Genomic DNA, 22525 nt, shown 5'->3' on the forward strand with positions numbered 1-22525 from the left:
GAGCGAATGCAGGCTGCGCAGCTATCCCAGAAGCTAGAACAGCAAGAGGTTGCTGCTTTCACTGCACAGCGATCCCTCTTGCTGTTCTGGCTTCTGAGATTCAGAATATCTTTTTTCTTGTTTTCCTCCTCCAAAAACTAGGTGCCTCTTGTGGTCTGGTGCGTCTTATAGAGCGGAAAATACGGTATATTTCATCACGCTCATATATATCTACACTTTCTTCCTTTCGTCTGCCTAAATGCAACATGTCTGCCTCTTCATCATCCCCCTGTTTGACTTTCTGTCTATTCACCTGGTCCAGTCATGTTTATACAAGTCTGTCTATACATCCATGTCCCCCCATGTCCATGTCTGTCGGTCATCCATATATGTATCTCTTTGTCTCTCTATCCATCCATGTCTGTGTCCGCACATCCCTCCATGTCCAGGTCTGCCTCTAGCCGTCCATGTCGAAATTGGTCTAACCGTCCGTCTATGCCCATTGATCGAGGTACAATACCAATTCATCCATCCCATCCAGCGACAGACAGATTCGTACCTGCCCATCCATCCACATACAAATCTACCTCTCCAGTCTTCCATTTCCATTCATTCAGATGCATGTGTCTGTTTATCCATATAGAATCATAGAATCATAGAGTTGGAAGAGACCACAAGGGCCATCGAGTCCAACCCCCTGCCAAGCAGGAAACACCATCAGAGCACTCCTGACATACGGTTGTCAAGCCTCTGCTTAAAGACCTCCAAAGAAGGAGACTCCACCACACTCCTTGGCAGCAAATTCCACTGTCGAACAGCTCTTACTGTCAGGAAGTTCTTCCTAATGTTTAGGTGGAATCTTCTTTCTTGTAGTTTGGATCCATTGCTCCGTGTCCGCTTCTCTGGAGCAGCAGAAAACAACCTTTCTCCCTCCTCTATGTGACATCCTTTTATATATTTGAACATGGCTATCATGTCACCCCTTAACCTCCTCTTCTCCAGGCTAAACATGCCCAGCTCCCTTAGCCGTTCCTCATGAGGCATCGTTTCCAGGCCTTTGACCATTTTGGTTGCCCTCCTCTGGACACGTTCCAGTTTGTCAGTGTCCTTCTTGAACTGTGGTGCCCAGAACTGGACACAGTACTCCAGGTGAGGTCTGACCAGAGCAGAATACAGTGGCACTATTAATAATAATAGTCATTTTATTATTTGTACCCCACTCATCTGACTGGGTTGCCCCAGCCGCTCCAATGTATGGGGCGGGGGGGGGGGAGAATGGACTGATTTGCATGTGTCCACACATCCACGTACAGATCTGTCTTTCCATCCATTTCCCAGTTCTTAGTCCAACACACTTGAACCAGTAAACCACAAATGGCTCCCATTTGTTTGTTTGTTGTTACTTACGTATTTGCTTAAATTGGAAATTTTCATTTTTGACACTGTAGTTTTGCTTGTTTACCTTACGACAGCACGGTTATTTTTGTCTTTTATTGGATCCATCTTACATACTATCAAAAGTTTTGCATATTGCCATTCCCACCCCCACCCCTAATTTTTTAATACTTTCTTCCCTGCTCTGGGATTGAAAGGATTCAACGAAGAGCAAGCTATAAATATTGTTTTCTTTTTAAATCCCTGTCTATACCAGCCTGTTAATCTCTGTAAAAACGCATCCATCTCTAGCCATTGATAATCACCATGGTAAAGGGACCAGCATATTAATTTCTTTCCTAAGTGGTTTGTGTTTTAAAATATGCATATTTATTCAAAGCATTGTACATATTCATTCTTCCTGGCTGTCGCCACAGACTGTAATGCAGAAAGATAAGAAGGAGGGAGCTTTTGCAAATGACCCCCGACTGGGGACTCCAAAAATGCAATTTAAAAACAAAATGTTGCCATCCACTCCATACATTTAAAGCACACCTGATGCACATTTAAAGGACATTACATTACTGTAGTTTGTTAAGGGTGCTGGGAATGGTAGCTGTTAGGATTTTTTGTGGAAACTCATGCTCACGAAATGCACGTTGAATGCACTTTATACAGAACTTGCTCACGAGTAAACAAGAGAGACAGGGTGGGTCTGCATGGGTGAAATATGACACAACATGTTTTCTTGTTATAAATTCCACCGTGCTGCTGAATTCTGGATCCTGTCTTGGAAAGCCACGATCCTATGCATGGGTTTATTTGGGAAACTCAATTGGGTTTCGGCACAGCGACGATCTCAGGAGCAAATCCCACTGCCATGCATGAGGCTTACTCCCGAGTAAAAGCATGCACCGACCTGGGACATGCATCCATCATCTGAGGCCCTTCTTTGTGTGCCTCCTCTGTGAGAGGTCCAGAGGGTGGTAACATGACAACAGGACCTTTTCTGCAGTGGCTCCCTATATGTGGAATGTTGTCTCCAATGGGGTTCACTTGGCACCTTCATTACATGTCTTTAGGCACTAGGCAAAAACTTTCCTCTTCTCCCAGACCTTGGGCTGCATAAACAATCTATGGCCTTTTAATGTGTGTGAGGATTATTGTTTTCATTTGTTACCATGGGATGTATTTTTGTGTTTTTATATTGCAAAGTGCCCTGTGACCCTTGATTGAGGTATAGAAATAATAATAATAATAATAATAATCCTTTGAGCAGGGCTGGGTTTAGGTCTGATGAGGCCCTAGGCTACTGAAGGTAATGAGGCCCTTTATATGTCCAGCTGTTCTTGGTCAACAAGAAATTGTCACTGTTTTTTTGTGTTGAATGTATGCTATATGGTAATTTATGGACCTAATAAGTATCTACACAACACAAAACACTGCTGCTGCAAGGTTTTACTTTATTTATCTTATATTTTGGAAATGTGCATCCAGTTTCCCCCCCTTTAATCTTTTTGGGGGGCTCCCAAGAGAGTGGGGCACAGCTGTCAACGTTTTCCTTTTTTTTAAGGAAAATTCCCTTATTCCGAATAGGATTCCTTGCAAGAAAAGGAAAAAGTTGACAGCTATGGAGTGGGGCCCTAAGCCAGGCATGTCCAAAGTTCGTTTTGGGGGCCTAATCTGGATCTGGCCCCTTTGGCAGTTTATTTAGTGGGGTAAAATAAAAAAAAACCCTCAACTTCAATCCTAAAAAAGGTCAAAAACTTTGGTTGGCACTTTGGTTGGCTGTACCCACAGCCCTTCATCAAGACTGGCCCTCTTTGAAAAAAGTTTGGACCCCACTGCAAACTGGAATTGTGCTCTGCATGTTTTACAAGCCAAGCTATCTGGGCACAGGCTTCGCTCGTTTGCTTTGATTTGCTCGGCTAATTAGAATCGCAGAATTGCAGAGTTGAAAGGGAGCCCCGAGGGTCATCCAGTCCAACCCCCTGCGAAACAGGAATCTTTTACCCAACATGGGGCTCCAACCCATGACCCTGAGATTTAAGCGTCTCATGCTTTCCCGGCTGAGCGATCCCAGATCTGCCCCGCGAAATGATTTCACTGGATCCACGGCGCGTTTGCAAAAACCTCCATTTAAGAGTTTTTAAAAGCCACGCGTCCCTTGCGCAAAAAAAATCGAAAATTGCCCTGGCGAGCGGGGAGGGACTTTTTCCTTTTCCTTTTTGCAAGCACGTCTCTCGTTTGCAAAAAAAAACAACACAAAACACCGCCTAGTAGCTCTTCCTGCACGAGAAACTCCGGCGCGGAGAAACATTCCCGCCTCTGCAAAATAAAAACCGGCGCACCGCAATCCATTACAGCTGCAAGATCTGTGGCGCCACTATTTAAATTCAATAAAAGGAGCGGCGTGGTGGTGCATTGCATGGCGCGGGTGCTGCAGGTGCGTTTTAGCCAGCGAGGACTGGGGGACCTGCTGGTAAGAGCGCTAACAGAAACGGCACCTTCGTATCCGTGTTTTGCAACTCTCCCTTTCCAATAAAAGTCCTGCGGGAAGGAGGAATGCGGATTGATTCCGGATTCGAAGCGCGGACGGCAGCTGCGTCCGCACGCCGCCCTGCCAGCGTTGCTGCGCGCTCAGGTATGGCCCCAGAGAAAGTGTGGGGAGGTTGCCTTGGCCCTTGACGCTGCGGGTTCCTCTTCTTCCTGAAATAGCTAGATATCTCTATTTTTAATTCGCCTTGGAAGGGGGGCGGTCATGGGGAGTCTTCCTTCTTGCTTCCTGCTCTTTCTCCAGTCCCTCCCCCACCCTATTTCTCCCTCCCTTTCCTCCTCTCTCTACTGCTTAGTGTGGGGAACCTGTGACCCATTAGAGGTGTTACTTTGGCCCCAGAGGGAGTTGCAACACTGCAAAGTAAAAATGCAGTTTTGAGCAACAGATTCCTGTTTTGCAGGGGGTTAGACTAGATGACTCTGGGGGTCCCTTCCAACGACAATTGTGTTATTCTGCTATTCTAATTAGCTGAGCAAAAACAAGCATCTGAGCTAAGGCTGTGCCCAGATGCTGGGCTTGTAAAACATGTGTACCATGATCCCAAACCACAGCTTTTTTAAGGGATTTTTAAAAAAAATTATTATTACTACTACTACTACTATTATTATTATTATTATTACAATTTGCTATATAAACACACACACACAGGCCATGCTTCCTGGGGCAGATGGGAATTGTAATTTTTTTTTCTTTTAAATTTTTGAAACTTTATTGTGACATAATGACTGTTAGTAACCACCACAAGGTTAACTATTCTTACCTAATTAGCCCTTCCCCCATAGTATTTAGAAAATGCTGTCTTGTTTTTTGGGTGGCTCCATTTTGCTCCCAAAATGATTGGCACTCACATTTGCTCTTGGAGGGGAAAAATGATGAAATGCCATTCCAGTAACTTTATTTCTTCCTGGTGGTTGCTGTTGTCGTTTAAATTGATAATAATTACTCCTGGTCTCCTTTTCAGGTTGATGTCTCCATGGACCCTTTGAAGATGTGAGTATTTGGAGTAGAGGATAAGCTGTGGCTCAGAGAAGGCCTTAGATATCCAAGCAATGGCTGAATGCGAGCTAGTAGGATTACAAATAAACGTGGATTTTGTTCCTCAGCCTGAAATAAGGAGGTTGGCTGTCATTGCCTTTTTAGTGGTGGCTCCCAGATGGTAGAACGACCTTCCCCAGAGAGGCTCACCTTTTGCCTATGAAGTCCCCCCCCCCTTTTGGTGTCAAGTGAAGTTTTTAAAAAGAATCCCAGCCCTTTTAACATCATCCTAGGCATAGTTCCATCCTTATTTTCAGACCGTGATACAGTGGTGCCTCGCAAGACGAAATTAATTCGTTCTGCGAGTTTTTTCGTCTTGTGAATTTTTTCGTCTTGCAAAGCACCACTATGTATTGACGGTTTCCCATAGGAATGCATTGGCGGTTTTTAAAAAAAGGCGCAAGACGTTTTCGTCTTGCAAAGCAAGCCCATAGGGAAATCCGTCTTGCGAAGCAACTCAGAAAACGAAAAACTCTTTCGTCTTGCGAGTTTTTCGTCTTCCGAGGCATTCATCTTGCGAGGTACCACTGTATATCAATACATCACAACGTTTAGCCGGTGATATATTGCGATGTTGAAAACCAGATACAGCCCAGCCCTATTATCGGGATGTTAAATTTCTGCCTTTTATGGTGGTTGAGAGTGCAATTTTATTTCTGCGGAGTTTTCCATCTCTCTGTGTGATTGTATCAGGGCTGAGGAACCTTTGACCCTCCAGAGGCTGTTGGGCTCTACAGGAAGCTGCCTTAGACTGACTTGGACCAAAGTTTGTAAGCCAGCAACAAACCATGGTTTCAGATGATTAAACAAACCACAGTGAAGCTGCTGGGGCAGAGTTGAAACATATAATACTGAGTCGTGATTTAATAAACCATGCGCGAGAAAGGCCAAATTTTGCTGCGATGAATGTGTGTTACCCTATTTCTTTCCCTTTCGGAAATAATTCATCTATCAACAAACATGGCATCTAAGGTTTCTCTGAACTTACTTCTCAGGTCAAACTCTGGCAACGAGAGGAATAATGGCAAAACTCTGAAGAAGCATGTCAAAGCAGCCCCGCCAAGGCATCCTGGTAAGTTTGTGCTGCTCAGTTTTTGAAAATGTTTGGGTTGGGGAGTAATAAACAAATGGCATCTGCAACACAGTGTTGCAGCGTGGAGGAGTTCCTTAATTACTGCCTTTGGGTGGCGCTGTGGGTTAAACCACAGAGCCTAGGACTTGCCGATCAGAAGGTCGGTGGTTTGAATCCCCACAACGGGGTGAGCTCCCGTTGCTCGGTCCCTGCTCCTGCCAACCTAGCAGTTCGAAAGCACAAAGTGCAAGTAGATAAATAGGTACCACTCTGGCGGGAAGGGAAACGGCGTTTCTGTGCGCTGCTCTGGTTCGCCACAAACGGCTTAGTCATACTGGCCACATGACCCGGAAGCTGTACGCCGGCTCCCTCGGGCAGTAAAGTGAGTTGAGCGCCGCAACCCCAGAGTTGGCCATGACTGGACCTAATGGTCAGGGGTCCCTTTACCTTTACCTTTACCTTTATAGCCCAGCTCTCCTCCAAGGAGCCCAAGAGTTCTCCTCCCCATGTGACCCTCACAACAACCCTGTGAGGTAGGTTAGGCTGAAAGTGAGTGACTGGCCTGTGGCCCCCCTAATGAACTCCATGTCTGAGTGTGGATTTGAGTCCTGGTCTCTTCCAAGTCCTAATCCGACGTTCTAACCACCATACTGCATTGAGCAGAGAATGGTGCAATGTTTAGCGTTCCTTTTAAGGTTGATTCCTGCCAGCCATGCCCTCTGCCAGGATGCTCCATTCCATCCCCTCTCCCTGACTTCCACTGGCTTCTGAACATAGATAAGTCCTCCCTGGGTTTTTCTGCTTTGCTTCCTTAGCTCCCGGACAGTGGTGTAGCGTGGGGGGTGCAGGGGGGGCCGGCCGCAGCAGGCGCAACATCTGGGGGGGGGGGGCGCTCGCACTCGCAGCTCTCTGCCCCTACCTGGCTCACTCACTCTCTCTCACTGCAGTGCTGGCTGTGCGAATCCGATCCGAGCCGCCGGGTCGCCGCCCACTGTGGAGGGGAGGGTGCCAGGCGTGCGGTGCAGTGCGGAGAGAGAGCGAGGGACTATCTGGGGGAGGGACAGTGCAGCGGCGGGCGGGGGGGGCGCAAATTACTTGCCTTGCCCCGGGTGCTGACAACCCATGCTACGCCACTGCTCCCGGATTCAATCCCCTTAGGTGGGAGGTAAATAAAGAGATTTCTCCCTCCCCTCCACTTTAAACAAATAAAATGAAAGAACAAACCTTCCCCGTGCGTGTATATATATATATAAATACAGGGAAGGAAGGGGAAGAAAACACCTTTTACCTTTTCTGCTTTACAGAAACTTTCCTTAACATTTTTATATGTTTATAATTTTTTTGACAAAGTAATAATAATTAATTAATTAATGTACAGTCGTACCTTGCAAGTTGAACGGGATCCATTCCGGAAGTCCGTTCGACTTCCAAAGCATTCGAAAACTAAAGCTCGGCTTCTGATTGGCTGCAGGAATCTCCTTCAGCCAATCGGAAGCCACATCGGACGTTCAGCTTCCAAAAGAACGTTCGAAAACTGGAACACGCACTTCCGGGTATGGATCGTTTGGGAGCCAAAACATTTGAGAACTAGGCTATTCAAAAAGCAACTAATCACTGTATTTCAAAAGAAGGGGCGTGTGCAAATGGGCCAGCGTAAGTTTGAGATTAATCGGGAAATAATGGAGAATGGGAGGAGGAAAGGGTCTGTATGAGGGGAGGTCAGAGTGGCTTTTCTGGAGGAAGGGAAATCTCTCCCAGATGGGAAGTGGGAAGATTCAACTTCTCTGTATGTGTGAAGATTAAGATAAAATGCTGACCGAGGGCCACATAGAGACATTTGTAATTTTGTGTTTTATGAGGATCATTAATGTATTTTACTTTAGGATTTTTCTGTTGTTACCGGAAAAATCCGAGGGCTCCCTTGGACAAAAAGTAAAGACACCAACCAGAGTAAATTGGAGCAAATCAGCAGCCTGTAGGCTTGGCCTTTATTGAACTGTTGCAGCAGGGTGTTCCCCTCACTCGCAGGAGAGAGGAAAGACCCAGAAAAATGGTGTGCAAGACCTTATAAAAACTTTTGAAATTCCCCTCCTCTAGGTCAAGCCCACCCCCAGAAACATCATGCATACATTACAGAAAGGAGGGGTTGAGGGAGGAGTTGTGTTGGTAACCTGAGTGTCCTGTCACCTGGCTGGCTCCCTTCTACCCCTCCCCATGAGTCATTTTCTGAAGACAAAAGGTAGTCGCAGTTTCCTGCCCCCTGAGGGAAGATCCGATCACTGTCCTCTGCCGAATCCACTCCCATATGCAAGTTCTTTGTGATCCTGATTGTTCTCTGTCTGGGATCATCAGGGTTGGCATAGCAACTGGGCAGGGCTCCTGTGGATGTGCTGGGATGGTGAAGGGATTATGGCGCCCTGTATCAAACCTTCCCCATTTTGTAGTCTTTCCTTCATGGAGTAAAATAAAAGTGGAACAGTGCAAATCCGATGTATGGTTGATTTTCTATGAATTTATAACAGAAGTGTAGCGTATGTAGTGTGTGAGTGTGTGTGAAGTTTGTACAAACTGAATGATTGGGGGGGGGGTTTGCTGCTACACTGTTAGATCTATTTTTTTATTATCATTACAGTGGTGCCTCGCAAGACGAAAAGAATCCGTTCCGCGAGTCTTTTCGTCTTGCGGTTTTTTCGTCTTGCGAAGCAAGCCCATTAGCGGATTAGCGCTATTAGCGCTATTGACAGTTTAAGGGCTATTAACGCCTATTAAAGGCTTAAGGGATTAGCGGTTTTGCTGCTAAAATGCTTTTAGCAGCTTAGCGCTTCAGAAAAAGGGGTTTTGGAGCGGGAAAAAAACTCAAAAATTTTCGTCAATTTTCATCTTGTGAAGCAAGCCCATAGGGAAATTCGTCTTGCGAAGCACCTCTGCAAACGGAAAACCCTTTCGTCTTGCGGGTTTTCCATCTTGCGAGGCATTCGTCTTGCGGGGCACCACTGTATTCCCTTTCATTTAGTTTGAATTTTATGGCATGTTCGGTTGAAAACCTTTAATAAAACTGATTCAAAAGAGAGAGAATGTGAAGCTATTAGCATAATGAAGAGAGATTTGCATGCATTGCCCAATATATATAACTTCTCTGTCTGGCCCTTGGGACTCCCTCCAGGCCGTGCCCCACATTTCCCTGTTTGCACCCTACTTAAGACTTTCTGCCTGCCTTGCCAAATTTTGATAATGCTTCCTGATTTGCCTGGATGGAGGATAGAGGGGGCTTTGTTTGTGTGGAAAGTAGCCTACCGTACGGACTGACATGTGGCCCATGAGAGATTACCCGGAACAGAATGTGGCCCTCAGGCTGGAGAGAGTTCTGCACCCCTGAAATAAAGGCACATAAGAAAAAAACGTTTTGAAAAAATACAGTTCCGGAACTGGAATATTATTAGATAATGTGTAAAACGTGCAGGAAATAATAAAATAATAAATTGAATAATTATTAAACTACAACAACACAACAAGATGGAAGAAGTAAAATATTGAGATCACACATGGGGGAAGGGGAGTGGGGGGTTTATAAAAATTTATAAAAATTTCTAATATAATATTTCTAATCACATTGCATTTATATACAGTAAAGGGAAGTCTATAGCAATTAGATATACAGTGGTACCTCAAGTTAAGTCCTTAATTCGTTGTGGAGGTCTGTTCTTAACCTGAAACTGTTCTTAACTTGAAGCACCACTTCAGCTAATGGGGCTTCCCATTGCTGCCGTGCCAACAGAGCACAATTTCTGTTCTCATCCTGAAGCAAAGTTCTTAACCTGAAGCACTATTTCTGGGTTAGCAGAGTCTGTAACCTGAAGCGTATGTAACCTGAAGCGTATGTAACCTGAGGTACCACTGTATTTTAATTTACTCAACTATGTAGTAGGCTTATGTTACAAAACGAATATGGATTTCGAATTAGATGTTTGTAATTCTTTTAAAAAGAAGTTTAAAAAAGAAAAAGGAAAAACATTTTGGTTTCCCTGCAGAGATTTATGCCCTGTTCCCTGCCCCAAACCAATCTGGCTGCAAAATCTTGGGCTGTTTTTAAGGGTTGTGTGTGTGTGTGTGTTTTTTTTTTTCTTTGGCACCCATTTCAGGAAAACGGCAACGGCGGTGCTCCTTTCTCCTCCCAGCCCTCTCGGCTGGGTTTTCTTTCCACACAATGTGCCTGCAGGCTTCTGAACAAGGGCATAATCCTTTACGGCCAAACATTTCTCCCCTCGTTGGGGTCAGAAGTCAGAAAGCCATTGTCCGGTTATTTATAGCTGTGTCCTGTCTCTGAATTATCTTTGTTCGTTTGGGGCAGGCAGGTTGGAAAGCAGCCGACAAGTGGCAGGCAGGCCCCGGCTGGAGGTTTTGTGCTTGTGCCGGAGCCATTTTTGCTGGGCGAGGGGGTTAGTGTGCTCAGCTGCGCAACATCCAAGTTCTTGCCCCACCCCACCCCAACATCCTAGGGGTAGATGGTGCGGTGTGATAGGAATTTTGAGGTCTTCGATATATGGTAATGTTCATAACTGCACGTACAAAGATCGGCACAGGAAGACTGACCTGAAGCCATTTTGATTCCTAAGCTGAGCAAATGTTTTCTCTGCAAAGTGAAAGTGGAAAAGCCTCCCCATTGTCTTTTCCTTCACAAATCCTGTCTTAAGGGTATGTCTGTGTTTGAATAGGGTGTGAGCCTGTGACCTGGCCCAGGAACTAAGTATTTATCATTACAAAAGATTGGCCAGGCTCCCCAGGGTATCCAGTCAAGTAAGCATTAACAGGTAACCTGCCAGACAGGAGATAAACCAAGACTGGAGAAAAACAACATTCAAATTTCTGTTTTAGACCGCCTTTTCTGTGATGTAGGTGTGATGTATCTGAGGGGTGGTCTTAGGTTACACCCCTTCTGTGATGCATGTATGATGTTTCTGGGGGTGGTCTTGATCTACAGGGTGGCAATTTCAAAAGTCTTTATAAGGCCTTGCCCAGCATTTATCTGGGTCCCTCCTCTCTCCTGCGGGTGAAGGGAGCACCCTGTTGCAACAGATCAATAAAGATCAAGCTTACTAGCTGCTTTGCTTCTCAATATTCTCTGGTTGGCCTCTGTTATTCTCTCCTACCAATAGGGAACCTATGTAAGGACTCTAAATGGGCTCTTGGATATCCCATAAGGGAAAAGGGCAATTTTTGTTTACAACAGAGTCACAAGGCAAGGAGCCCAAATGTGGGTGGAGCGAAAGCTGGCGATTGGTGGAGCCAGAGCCCAACAGAGGAAGTGCCAGTTTAGGCCACATTCACAGCATAATGCGCATTTACAGCGCATGGCTTCGCCCCAGAGAATCCTGGGAACTGACATTGCTGGCACAGCTACAATTTCCAGAGTGGATTAATCAGTCAATCCCTTTTAACGGGGGACTATGGGAATTGTAGGGACGCGGGTGGCGCTGTGGGTAAAAGCCTCAGCGCCTAGGGCTTGCCGATCGAAAGGTCGGCGGTTCGAATCCCCGCGGCGGGGTGCGCTCCCGTCGTTCGGTCCCAGCGCCTGCCAACCTAGCAGTTCGAAAGCACTCCCGGGGGCAAGTAGATAAATAGGGACCGCTTACCAGCGGGAAGGTAAACGGTGTTTCCGTGTGCGGCTCTGGCTCGCCAGATGCAGCTTGTCACGCTGGCCACGTGACCCGGAAGTGTCTTTGGACAGCGCTGGCCCCCGGCCTCTTGAGTGAGATGGGCGCACAACCCTAGAGTCTGTCAAGACTGGCCCGTACGGGCAAGGGTACCTTTACCTTTTTATGGGAATTGTAGCTTGGGGGAGGGAATAAGAGGGTCCCCTAACAACTCTCAGCAGCCTGAACAAATTGCAGGTTCCCAGGATTCTTTGGAGGAAGCTGCGTCTGTTTAAAGCGGTATGATACTGCTTTAAATATGTATACTGTGGTACCTCGGGTTAAGAACTTAATTCGTTCTGGAGGTCTGTTCTCAACCTGAAACTGTTCTTAACCTGAAGCACCACTTTAGCTAATGGGGCCTTTTGCTGCTACGGCGTGATTTCTGTTCTCATCCTTAAGCTAAGTTCTTAACCCAAGGTAATATTTCTGGGTTAGCGGAGTCTGTAACCTGAAGCGTATGTAACCCGAGGTACCACTGTACTGCAGATGGGGCCTTAGGGTGTCAAACTAAACCCCTTATTTGTGGGGAGTGGGAGGCATCTCTCAAAAATTCCTTTGGTTTTCTCCTTCCAGGGTCCTTCAAGAAAAAAGAATCTGAACTTTTTGTTGGCAATCTCCCGTTGGATATCAAGGAGGTGAGGCTTGGTGCTTTCTGTTTCGGAATATATTTCTTGCGGACACTTCCCCCGACTGCCTTTTTCTCATGATGTATATTAAACTGTGAAAAATTGGCCTGTGATATGGTCTAGAAAACCCTGTTTTGGTTTTCACCTAAGTTGTCATCTACAACCCTCCTCTTTAAAACTAACACACCCATCATAAATGTGTCTCTCTTACAAGGATGTATATTGGGCAAGGGAAATGTCCAGCGAGAAGGTGGGACCCAGGCATGGGTTACCTCTGTCTACAACCCAGGACATGCGTGGTCATGTGACACAGTCATGTGGTATAGCTTTGTGGGCGTAATCTGGCTCAGAAGGCTCCACCCACCCCAGTTTCTAGCCCACCTTCACCCCGTCCATCTGCACTATGTACTTAAACACTACCATGCCATATTAAAGGGTCACGGATTCCCCCAAAGAATCCTGGGAAATGTTGTTGGTTAAGGGTGCTGAGAGTGTTTAGGAGACCCCTGTTCCCTTCGCAGAACTATGCACAACTGAGCTATCCCCTGGGATAGCTCAGTTGGTAGAGCAGGAGACGCTTAATGTCAGGGTTGTGGGTTCAAGACCCACGTTGGCCAGAAATATTCCTGCATTGCATGTTGTGTGTGTATATATAAATGTATGATGATATGTAAAGTAACACAGTAGCTTACAGCTAGGAAGCTAAATAACTCTTCTAGGTGATTGGTAACTTCTTTGTAAAGACTATACAATGTCCAGACTCTTTATATTCAAAAGAACTCTACTTTTATAAACATACAACCGAGAAGAATACATTTGCAATCTCATGCTTATTCACTTTGTTCCTTATCGAGAGCTCCTGTGCAGGTTTCTCCCGATTAACGTTTCTGTATTCTAGCCGTATCACTTGGTCCAGTCCGATGTCCATAGCAATGTATCACGGCCACTTGGTTGGGTGCCCATACTGCATCATGAATGGAGATTGTTTCTACCAACATACGTGTGCAAAACTCGTGAGGCTGAATCCCTGGGAAAGGGATGGGAAAGAGGACCTGGAAAATAGATATAAACTCTTTGTAAAATGCTTTCAGGTGTGCTTGCTGTGAATCAATCACGCAGGTGATGCAATTCTGGGCTGCATCAATAGGAGTATAGCATCTAGATCAAGGGAAGTAATAGTGCCACTGTATTCTGCTCTGGTCAGACCTCACCTGGAGTACTGTGTCCAGTTCTGGGCACCACAGTTCAAGAAGGACACTGACAAACTGGAACGTGTCCAGAGGAGGGCAACCAAAATGGTCAAAGGCATGGAAACGATGCCTTATGAGGAACGGCTAAGGGAGCTGGGCATGTTTAGCCTGGAGAAGAGGAGGTTAAGGGGTGATATGATAGCCATGTTCAAATATATAAAAGGATGTCACATAGAGGAGGGAGAAAGGTTGTTTTCTGCTGCTCCAGAGAAGCGGACACGGAACAATGGATCCAAACTACAAGAAAGAAGATTCCACCTAAACATTAGGAAGAACTTCCTGACAGTAAGAGCTGTTCGACAGTGGAATTTGCTGCCAAGGAGTGTGGTGGAGTCTCCTTCTTTGGAGGTCTTTAAGCAGAGGCTTGACAACCATATGTCAGGAGTGCTCTGATGGTGTTTCCTGCTTGGCAGGGGGTTGGACTCGATGGCCCTTGTGGTCTCTTCCAACTCTACGATTCTATGATTCTATGATTCTAGGTGCCTTTCTGCTACTCCGGATAGCAGGAATAAAGACTTTCTCTGAATTAACCCCTTCCCCGGGAGCAATGCTCTTCCTACCCGTGAGAAAGGCCTTAAAGGCTACAGTTTCACTTCAGACAGATCACACGGACACACACTGTCCTCAGCAGAGCAGCCATTCTCCTCACATACGCACAGAGAGGAGCAGAAAGCAGTTTAAAAAAAACGACAGTTACTGGAATAACAGTCACAACGGAATGGAATGCCTCTCTCATGTGACTCAGCCAGTCACACGAGGGCTACTGCCAAAGGGGAGAAAAAACCCATGTTAAAAATACACAGTAATTTAACATAAGTAAATATACCCATTTAAGGAATTTTTTACCATTATCCTTAACGTTGCATTACTGTGGATAGCTCAGTTGGTTAGAGTGTGGTGCTGGTAATGCCAAGGTTGCAGGTTTGACCCCTGTAAGGGGCAGCTGCATATTCCTGCATTTCGGGGGGTTAGACTAGATGATCCTCAGGGTCCCTTCCAACTCTCCGATTCTGTGAGTAGCCGAGTGATCAGTCCTTTGCAAGGGACTTTGGGAATTGCAGCTTGGTGAGGAGGGGTCACCTAGCACTCAGCCCCTTAAACAAAAACTCCACCCCCCCAGGATTCCTATGGAGGAAGCCATGACTGTTTAAAGTTCTCGGTACTGCTTTAAATTCACCGTGCAGGCAAGGCCTTAGATTTGAAACTCAGGGACTTGTCTTTAAATATACCCCTTTGTGTGCTGTAATTAAACTGCAGGGATCTCTCTTGGTTTAACCCGGGAGTGATTTTCGGGTTGGGGTGTCAATCCTGTTGTGAATTTTCCCCTCTTGTTTCTATCTTAGACAGAGTTAGCGGTTGCGTTCAGGGAGTTTGGCGTGAAGACGGTCAAGAAGCACAAGACAACTTTTACCAGGTACACCCTGCGCTTGGAAGAAACCTTTGATAACCCTCCATTCAGGGATTGGGGGACGTCCGCCCTCCCGCGAGGGTGATCCTCTTTGGCCTTGCAAGGTCTTCCCATTATGGGCGGATAGCCTGGGGGGCTGAATGCATTCCCTTCCACCTGTGTTGATGTTCAGATGAAGGATGGGGACAGGGAGATACTATGCCTTGCCTGCTTGGGGGGTCTTTGTCTCCTTTTATCTGGCTCCACCTCCTTTGACTTGGACGCCTCCTGCTGCTCCCAGTAGGTTGCTGTTGCCACTTTCCCCCAAGAGTGGGAGGACTGTGGCCCCTGAGGCCGACCGATCTGGCCCTCGCAGCTCTCCCTAGACCACGCCTCTCATACCACCTGCTTCATACAATCTATGCTTGCCTTTGTCTGGCCGGGATTTGTAAACCATACAGTCATACCTCGGGTTGAAGTCGCTTCAGGTTAAGCCTTTTTGGGTTGTGCTCTGCGGCGACCCGGAAGTAACGGAGCACGTTACTTCCGGGTTTTGCACATGCGCAGATGCTCAAAATGACGTCATGCGCGGAAGCGGTGAATCGCCAGACGCGCGTTGCGTTCGCTTCAGGATGCGAACGGGGCTCTGGAACGGATCCCGTTTGCATCCAGAGGTACCACTGTATATACTCGGTGGCCCCTCCCACTTTTGCCTCTAGCCCCGCCCACCACTGGCGTGTGGTCCCGGAAGGGCATGTAGCCCATGTCCTTAGCCCATGCTGAGTGTTTCTCCTTCCCTGGCTGTTTTTTTTTTTTTTCTGGAGAGATTGAAATGCCAACATGGCGCAACAGCTGACGTCGCTTCTCCTTCTCCGCAGCTTTGGGTTTCTGGAGCTGGCGTCCGCCGACATGGTCAAACTCGCCATCAAGCGGATGAACGGCAGCATGGTTCATGGGCGACGCATAACAGTGGCCGTTGCGGAGGACAGGAGGGCCCGTGAGCCCACAAACACGGACACAGAGATGCCGGTAAATATTCCTGCCTCCCTTTTAGCGGGTGGCACTGTGGGTAAAAAGCCTCAGCGCCTAGGGCTTGCCGATCGAAAGGTCGGCGGTTCGAATCCCCGCGGCGGGGTGCGCTCCCGCTGTTCGGTCCCAGCGCCTGCCAACCTAGCAGTTCGAAAGCACTCCCGGGTGCAAGTAGATAAATAGGTACCGCTTACTAGTGGGAAGGTAAACGGCGTTTCCGTATGTGGCTCTGGCTCGCCAGAGCAGCGATGTCACGCTGGCCACGTGACCCGGAAGTGTCTCCGGACAGCGCTGGCTCTTGAGTGAGATGGGCGCACAACCCTAGAGTCTGTCAAGACTGGCCCGTACAGGCAGGGGTACCTTTACCTTTTATAATGACAAGGTCCCCAGGGCAGAACCCCTCTGGCGTGATTTTATATCTCCTCACAGACACAGATAAGTATGTGACCTGGCGTGTAGCACTCTTTGCAACTGGGGCTAGGAGAATTAGAGCAAATTATATAGCCAAGGTAGCCACCAACTGTAAAGGAGATGAATTTATTTGACCCTATCTACATCAAGCTATGGGACGCGGGTGGCGCTGTGGGTTAAACCACAGAGCCTAGGACTTGCCGATCAGAAGGCAGAAGCTTTCTCCTGGTTTTCAGCCAGGGTCCTTCTCTCCCAGCCTTACCTAAAAATGTCAGGATTTGAACTTGTGACCTCCTGCTCCACCCACTATAAGTGCTTCTCGATAGGTGTTAGGTGTTTTTTTTCCCTTTTCTGAATGACGGGGCTCCAAACGTCACATTTCATTGCAGGATTTGGAACCCATCCCTTGGGAAGAGACCGGACCCAAGTGTGGTATGTTGCACCCGTGGGGTTTTTTTCCTCTTTATTTCCTCCCTGCTATATACTGGGGGCTCAGGGAAGCTTTCCACTCTCCCCCACCCACCCTGCAAAATGACAGTGATTTCCTCGCTGGCTGAAGAAATCAAATTTTCAGGCCAAATGAAATGAGAATGATATTGTAAACGTAAAACCCATTTAACTTAACACACGCTTACCTGGACACACTTTTTTACCCTGGCTTTTGGCACTTGATGCATGTGTTTTTAGGACCCACCTCATTTGGAGGATTGTAGCAGGTGGAGCTGTGGGATAAACCACAGAGCCTAGGACTTGCCGATCAGAAGGTTGGCGGTTCGAATCCCCGCGACGGGGTGAGCTCCTGTTGCTCAGTCCCTGCTCCTGCCAACCTAGCAGTTCGAAAGCACCTCAAAGTGCAAGTAGATAAATAGATATCGCTCTGGTGGGAAGGTAAACGGTGTTTCCGTGTGCTGCTCTGATTCGCCAGAAGCGGCTTAGTCATGCTGGCCACATGACCCGGAAGCTGTACGGCGGCTCCCTCGGCCAATAAAGCGAGATGAGCGCCGCAACCCCAGAGTCGGCCATGACTGGACCTCATGGTCAGGGGTCCCTTTACCCTTTACCTCCTTGATCCTAGTCCCAATGTTCTCATCCATTCAGATAGACTGCTGCTGCCCAAAGTTGTTTGATTGTAGCAGGTGGAGCTGTGGGATAAACCACAGAGCCTAGGACTTGCCGATCAGAAGGTTGGCGGTTCGAATCCCCGCGACGGGCTGAGCTCCCGTTGCTCGGTCCCTGCTCCTGCCAACCTAGCAGTTTGAAAGCACACCAGTGCAAGTAGATAAATAGGTACCGCTCCAGCAGGAAGGTAAACGGCGTTTCTGTGCACTGCTCTGGTTCGCCAGAAGTGGCTTAGTCATGCTGGGCACATGACCCGGAAGCTGTACGCCGGCTCCCTCGGCCAGTAAAGCGGATGAGCGCCAGAACCCCAGAGTCGTCCGCGACTGGACCTAACGGTCAGGGTTCCTGTTACCTTTACCTTTAAGTTGTTTTAAACTGTTTTTAACACTGTGCTTTAATGTTGTGACTCACACCTCACAGGGTGAAGCGGGAGGAGAGTAATAATTAATGATAATGGTGTCTTATGGCACCTGTAAAAAAAACCCAAGCCAACAAATTTAAATATTTATTATTTGTTAAAGCCACTGATTTTTTTTCTTTACAAATGTAGCTCAAAGACTCCTGTGTCTTTGAGTTGTTTTTAAAACTGTTTTTAATTTTAACTGAAGCCGCTTTGCGATAATATAAGCTGTTTTGAATTGTTGCAACTCACCCTGGGACCTTAGGATGAAGGGCATATAGTTGTTTAATAGCAACAACGATGAATTGGAGCTCACCTTATCAGATGAAGGGCTCTGCTCAGACACCACACCACACACAAAAGTGTGTGCACCTGCATCTTTTGTAATTTTATGTTGTGAACTGCCTTGAGATCTACAGATGTAGGGCAGTATATAAATTTAATTAATAATAATTACCGTATTTTTCCGTGTATAAGACGCCCTCCATGTATAAGACGCCCCCTATTTTTTGGGACTCAAAATTACGAAAATGCACTATCCGTGTATAAGGTGACCCCTTACCTTAAACTTCAAAAATTTAGGAAAAAATATAGTCTTATACATGGAAAAATACGGTATTATTATATTAGGATCAGACTCGGGCTAAATGTGGTGGGTGGGCGGGGTTGCCCACCTTTCAATCCCATGACATCATGATGACCGTATTTTTTGCTCTATAAGACGCTCCAGACCATAAGACGCAACTAGTTTTTGGAGGAGGAAAACAAGACAAAAAATATTCTGAATCCCAGAAGCCAGAACACCAAGAGGGATCTGGCTTCTGGGATAGCCTCTTGCTGTCCTGGCTTATGGGATAGCCATGCAAAGCCTCTTGAGGGTAGCGGGAGGAAGGCTCCCCCAAGAGCCGCACTCCCTTTAAAGTGCTCGCGGAGCGTGTGTGCGGCTCTTGGGGGCAGCCCTTCTCCCTCCTTGGGAAAAGCCCCCAAGCACCACACACACGCTCCACGCGGCTCTTTAAAGGGAGCGCTGAGCAGAGCCTCCCGCCTGCATTCGCTCTATAAGATGCACACACATTTCCCCTCACATTTTAGGAGGGGAAAAGTGTGTCTTATAGAGCGAAAAATACGGTCCATCACCTTATCGGTTGTCTGTCAAACTCCCTTGCACAGGTTCCTGAGTGCCCTTACAGATGGTCGGGGAGAATTTTGCACGGACCCTCAACATTCCACGGCTACTGAGCATGCTCAGTCCTCATTGAGAGCCAGTGTGGTGTAGTGGTTAATAGTGGTAGACTCGTAATCTGGGGAACCGGGTTCGTGTCTCCGCTCCTCCACATGCAGCTGCTGGGTGACCTTGGGCCAGTCACACTTCTCTCAGCCCCACTCACCTCACAGAGTGTTTGTTGTGGGGGAAGAAGGAAAAGGACAATGTTAGCCGCTTTGAGACTCCTGAAGGGGAGTGAAAGGCAGGATATCAAATCCAAACGCCTCCTCCTCCTCCTCCTCATTGGACTGAGTGGGCCAGCCCCTTTTTGGGATTTTTTAATGGGGCAGTGTGGTGTTCTTCACCTTGGGACCCCCCTACGCATATTGAGACCAGGCTTTCTTTCTTTCTCTCTCTCTCTGTTGACTTCGTTCCAGTTCCATTTCTACTGCCACTCTCAAACCTTGCCTCTTCTTTAATTTCCCCTGACTTCCTGTCTTGTTCTCGGCAGATCTTTCCCCAAAAGCCAACACACAGACCTTGGACCCTCCGAAGCTGAAGGTCCTTTATGCCATTCCCATGGAAATGAGGTGAGGAGGAATATCTTCCAACAACACGAAGTGGCATGAAATGTCATCCGCATTTGGGTGTATATTTCTAACTCATATGCGTATTTTTTTTGCAAAGTGATTTTCCCAGTCATGTTATTTTCATGATTATATGCACTTCTACGCATGCTTTGCCTCGGCATACTCATTTTTGCATACATCACTTGGCTGAAGAACTACATTGCAAAATTCAGAGGAAAAATTGAGAAGTGCACATTTGGAAGGCTGAACATAAGAAGAGCCCTGTTGGCTCTAGTCCAGACGTTTCCCAAACTTGGGTCTCCAGCTGTTTTTGGACTACAACTCCCATCATCCCTAGTTAGCAGGACCGGTGGTCAAAGATGATGGGAACTGTTGTAACCCCATTGGGCACTTTCTTTGACTCCTTGATCATTTCTTGACGTCTGTGATTTATGTTCTCCTGCTAGGTACCGTATTTTTCGCTCTATAGGATGCACCCGACCATAGGACGCACCTTGTTTTAGAGGGGGAGAACAAGAAAAAAAAAAATCTCCCCCTCCCTGCTCAGCGCCCCTTCAGCGAAGCAGCAAGAAAAACGGAGCCCCTTCCATTTCTCCTCCCGCTTGGCTGAAGGGGCGCTGCGCAGCTCTCCCTCTCTGCTGAAGCCGGGAGAGTCTTGCTCTCCTGGCTTCAGCAAAAGGAACCCGAAGCCTGCGGAGCGCAGCGGAAACTCACGCTGCGCTCCGAAGGCTTCAGGCAGCTATCCCTGAAGCCTGGAGAGCGAGAGGGGTCAGTGCGCACTGACCCTTCTCGCTCTCCAGGCTTCTGCGAAAGCAACGCGAAGCCTCCGGAGCGCGGAGGGAGCGCTCCCTCTGCGCTTCGGAGGCTTCACGTTGCTATCGCTGAAGCCAAGGAGCCTGCATTCGCTCCATAGGATGCACACACATTTCCCTTTAATTTTTGGAGGGGAAAAAGTGCGTCCTATAGAGCGAAAAATACGGTATTTTTAACCGAGTACCAGAAGAATATTTTGATGGGTGTTGTGACTTTCCTTCCAGAACTTTGTTCTTGCTGCGGATGTTAGGAGATTGCTTTAAGGATGTGGGCTGGCTCTTCTCCATAGCAAAAGTCGTCGGGAAAGCTGCACTGCTGGTATTGGATACCGTTCCGCAGACCCCCTTCTTCTGGGCCATCCATCTCACAGAGGTTGGTGCAAACCGCAAATTCGTTTTGGTTAAACTGCCTGCCTGTTTGCCCACCGCTTCCCAGGATTGTGGCTCCATACAGCCTGGCGAAGCGAAACAGTTTAGTGCCCCCCGTTAGCGGTGAAAGCAACGTAAGTGCACAATGTGCTGCAGTGCAACAGACGGCGGTTCATTGAGCTCTAACGCACTTTGAATGGCACTGGCCTCGTTCGGGAAAGAGGGCAAATGGTAGTAAGCTGCTTTTGATGGCCTCTGCACACATTGTGTAGTGAAAGGAAGGAGGCTAGAGGAACTGAAATGTTTCTTCTTTAAATGGAGCGTCTGCAAGTGGAAATGTGAGGGGTGAGGGATGTTGTGCTGCCCGTCAGGCAATGGCTTTTTACACCTGCCTTGCCCTATCCTCCAGCCCTGGGAGCCTTTTCCAGACCATGACTTTGAAAACAGCAGAAGCAGCTGGAAAGTGATTAGTTCAGGGATAGTTTTAAGGGTTGTGTGTCCTTGTTTCTCCATTTGATCCTTTTGCATGGCTTTGAATGTTTTGTGATATTTTGTGCATTGTGATTTGCTGTTATTTTTCTTGATTATAGTTTAGCACGACGCAATACAAATCTTTATTACGGTCATAGACCAGCATAAAAGGGTGAGACACAGTCATTTAAAATCTGAAAAGCGTTTTGGAAAGCTAAAAGGTATTCATAGAAGGTGAATATAAAAGTCTATAAGAATTTAAAAGAAGGGATAGGAGCATTGGGCGAATATGGAAGAGCATAAAAGTTTGCTATATAAAAGAGTTAACTATATTAATTTACAGAGCACTCTGATATGTTCATTGAATCTAGTTTGTGGCACAGGTCATCCTCTGACAAATTTTGAGCTCTGCTGTGCAGAATCTAGCAGCATTGCATGTTGTAGTAGGATTGGTATCTGAGAGCAGCAGGGAGGTATAGAATCGCCCTGTGGGGCAAGGCCACGGGGAAATAGTTGAAGCCAATAATTGAGTGTGATCATCCACACTCCAGCCTCCACTTCTGTGAAGCCTGTCTCTAGCCTCAGAGTAGCATTAGAGACCCATTTTGGGACTTGAAGGACTGACCTTTGAAATTTGGATTGCACCATTATTTATTGTAACTGTTTAGTGTAAACTGTTGAATTATTATTTGCTGATATTTAATTTTACTGTTCACTATTGTATTCCAATGTATTATTGAATACTGCTTTAATTGATATGTCGATTATTTCAAAGTTATTGGGACTTCTTTGTATTGGATCAGATTATCAGACGTGTGTGATCGTTGCTGTCTGTTTTGTTGTTTCTTCAGCTTGTAATACCGCCTTATGTATAGTAATTCAGAAAGACGGTATGCCACTTAAAAATGAAATGAAATACTAGAGGACTTTTGCTTGTGCATGTGAACGTTCAACAGGAGCTAAAATACACCGGATACTGTTTTTGCTGTTAAAAATGCAGGAATGCCATCAGGCTATGCAGATGCTGTTCAGGGCCTTGGCAGAAAGTGAGTCTTGCGCACCCTTTCTGACAAAGCAAGAGGTTCAACAAGGGACACGTTGCTTGGCAGAGTGCATTGTGGGGGATGAAGGCCATGCCTGGAACAGG

General features: G+C 46.9%; 1 protein-coding gene and 1 long non-coding RNA gene across 7 annotated transcripts in view; one reads left to right on the forward strand and one right to left on the reverse strand.

Annotated features, from left to right (window-relative positions):
- TDRD10 (tudor domain containing 10) overlaps positions 1–22525 on the forward strand; it is a 39142-nt gene that overhangs the window by 10295 nt on the left and 6322 nt on the right. For 3 of the 5 annotated variants that reach the window (XM_083416696.1, XM_083416695.1, XM_083416697.1), the window contains exons 3-11: positions 4872–4900; positions 5941–6017; positions 12284–12345; positions 14930–15000; positions 15852–16002; positions 16803–16845; positions 19648–19726; positions 20764–20911; positions 22379–22524. In XM_083416696.1, the coding sequence (XP_083272822.1) occupies positions 4872–4900; positions 5941–6017; positions 12284–12345; positions 14930–15000; positions 15852–16002; positions 16803–16845; positions 19648–19726; positions 20764–20911; positions 22379–22524 (806 nt within the window). Of the gene's footprint in view, positions 1–3616; positions 3836–3864; positions 3998–4871; positions 4901–5940; positions 6018–12283; positions 12346–14929; positions 15001–15851; positions 16003–16802; positions 16846–19647; positions 19727–20763; positions 20912–22378; position 22525 lie in introns of those variants that run through there. The other 2 variants (XM_083416698.1, XM_083416699.1) reach the window with 2 other exon arrangements.
- LOC310666275 lies at positions 9238–14386 on the reverse strand. 2 transcript variants are annotated; one of them, XR_014505838.1, is made up of 3 exons: positions 14147–14386; positions 13175–13388; positions 9238–9389 (listed from the first exon to the last, which is right to left on the reverse strand). It is a non-coding gene; the product is annotated as an uncharacterized lncRNA (long non-coding RNA). The 2 variants fall into 2 exon arrangements; XR_014505839.1 differs by lacking the exon at positions 9238–9389 and having other exon boundaries at positions 13100–13388.

This window comes from Podarcis tiliguerta, assembly GCF_965153285.1.
Source record: "Podarcis tiliguerta genome assembly, chromosome: 16".
Classification (NCBI taxonomy): Eukaryota; Metazoa; Chordata; class Lepidosauria; order Squamata; family Lacertidae; genus Podarcis; species Podarcis tiliguerta.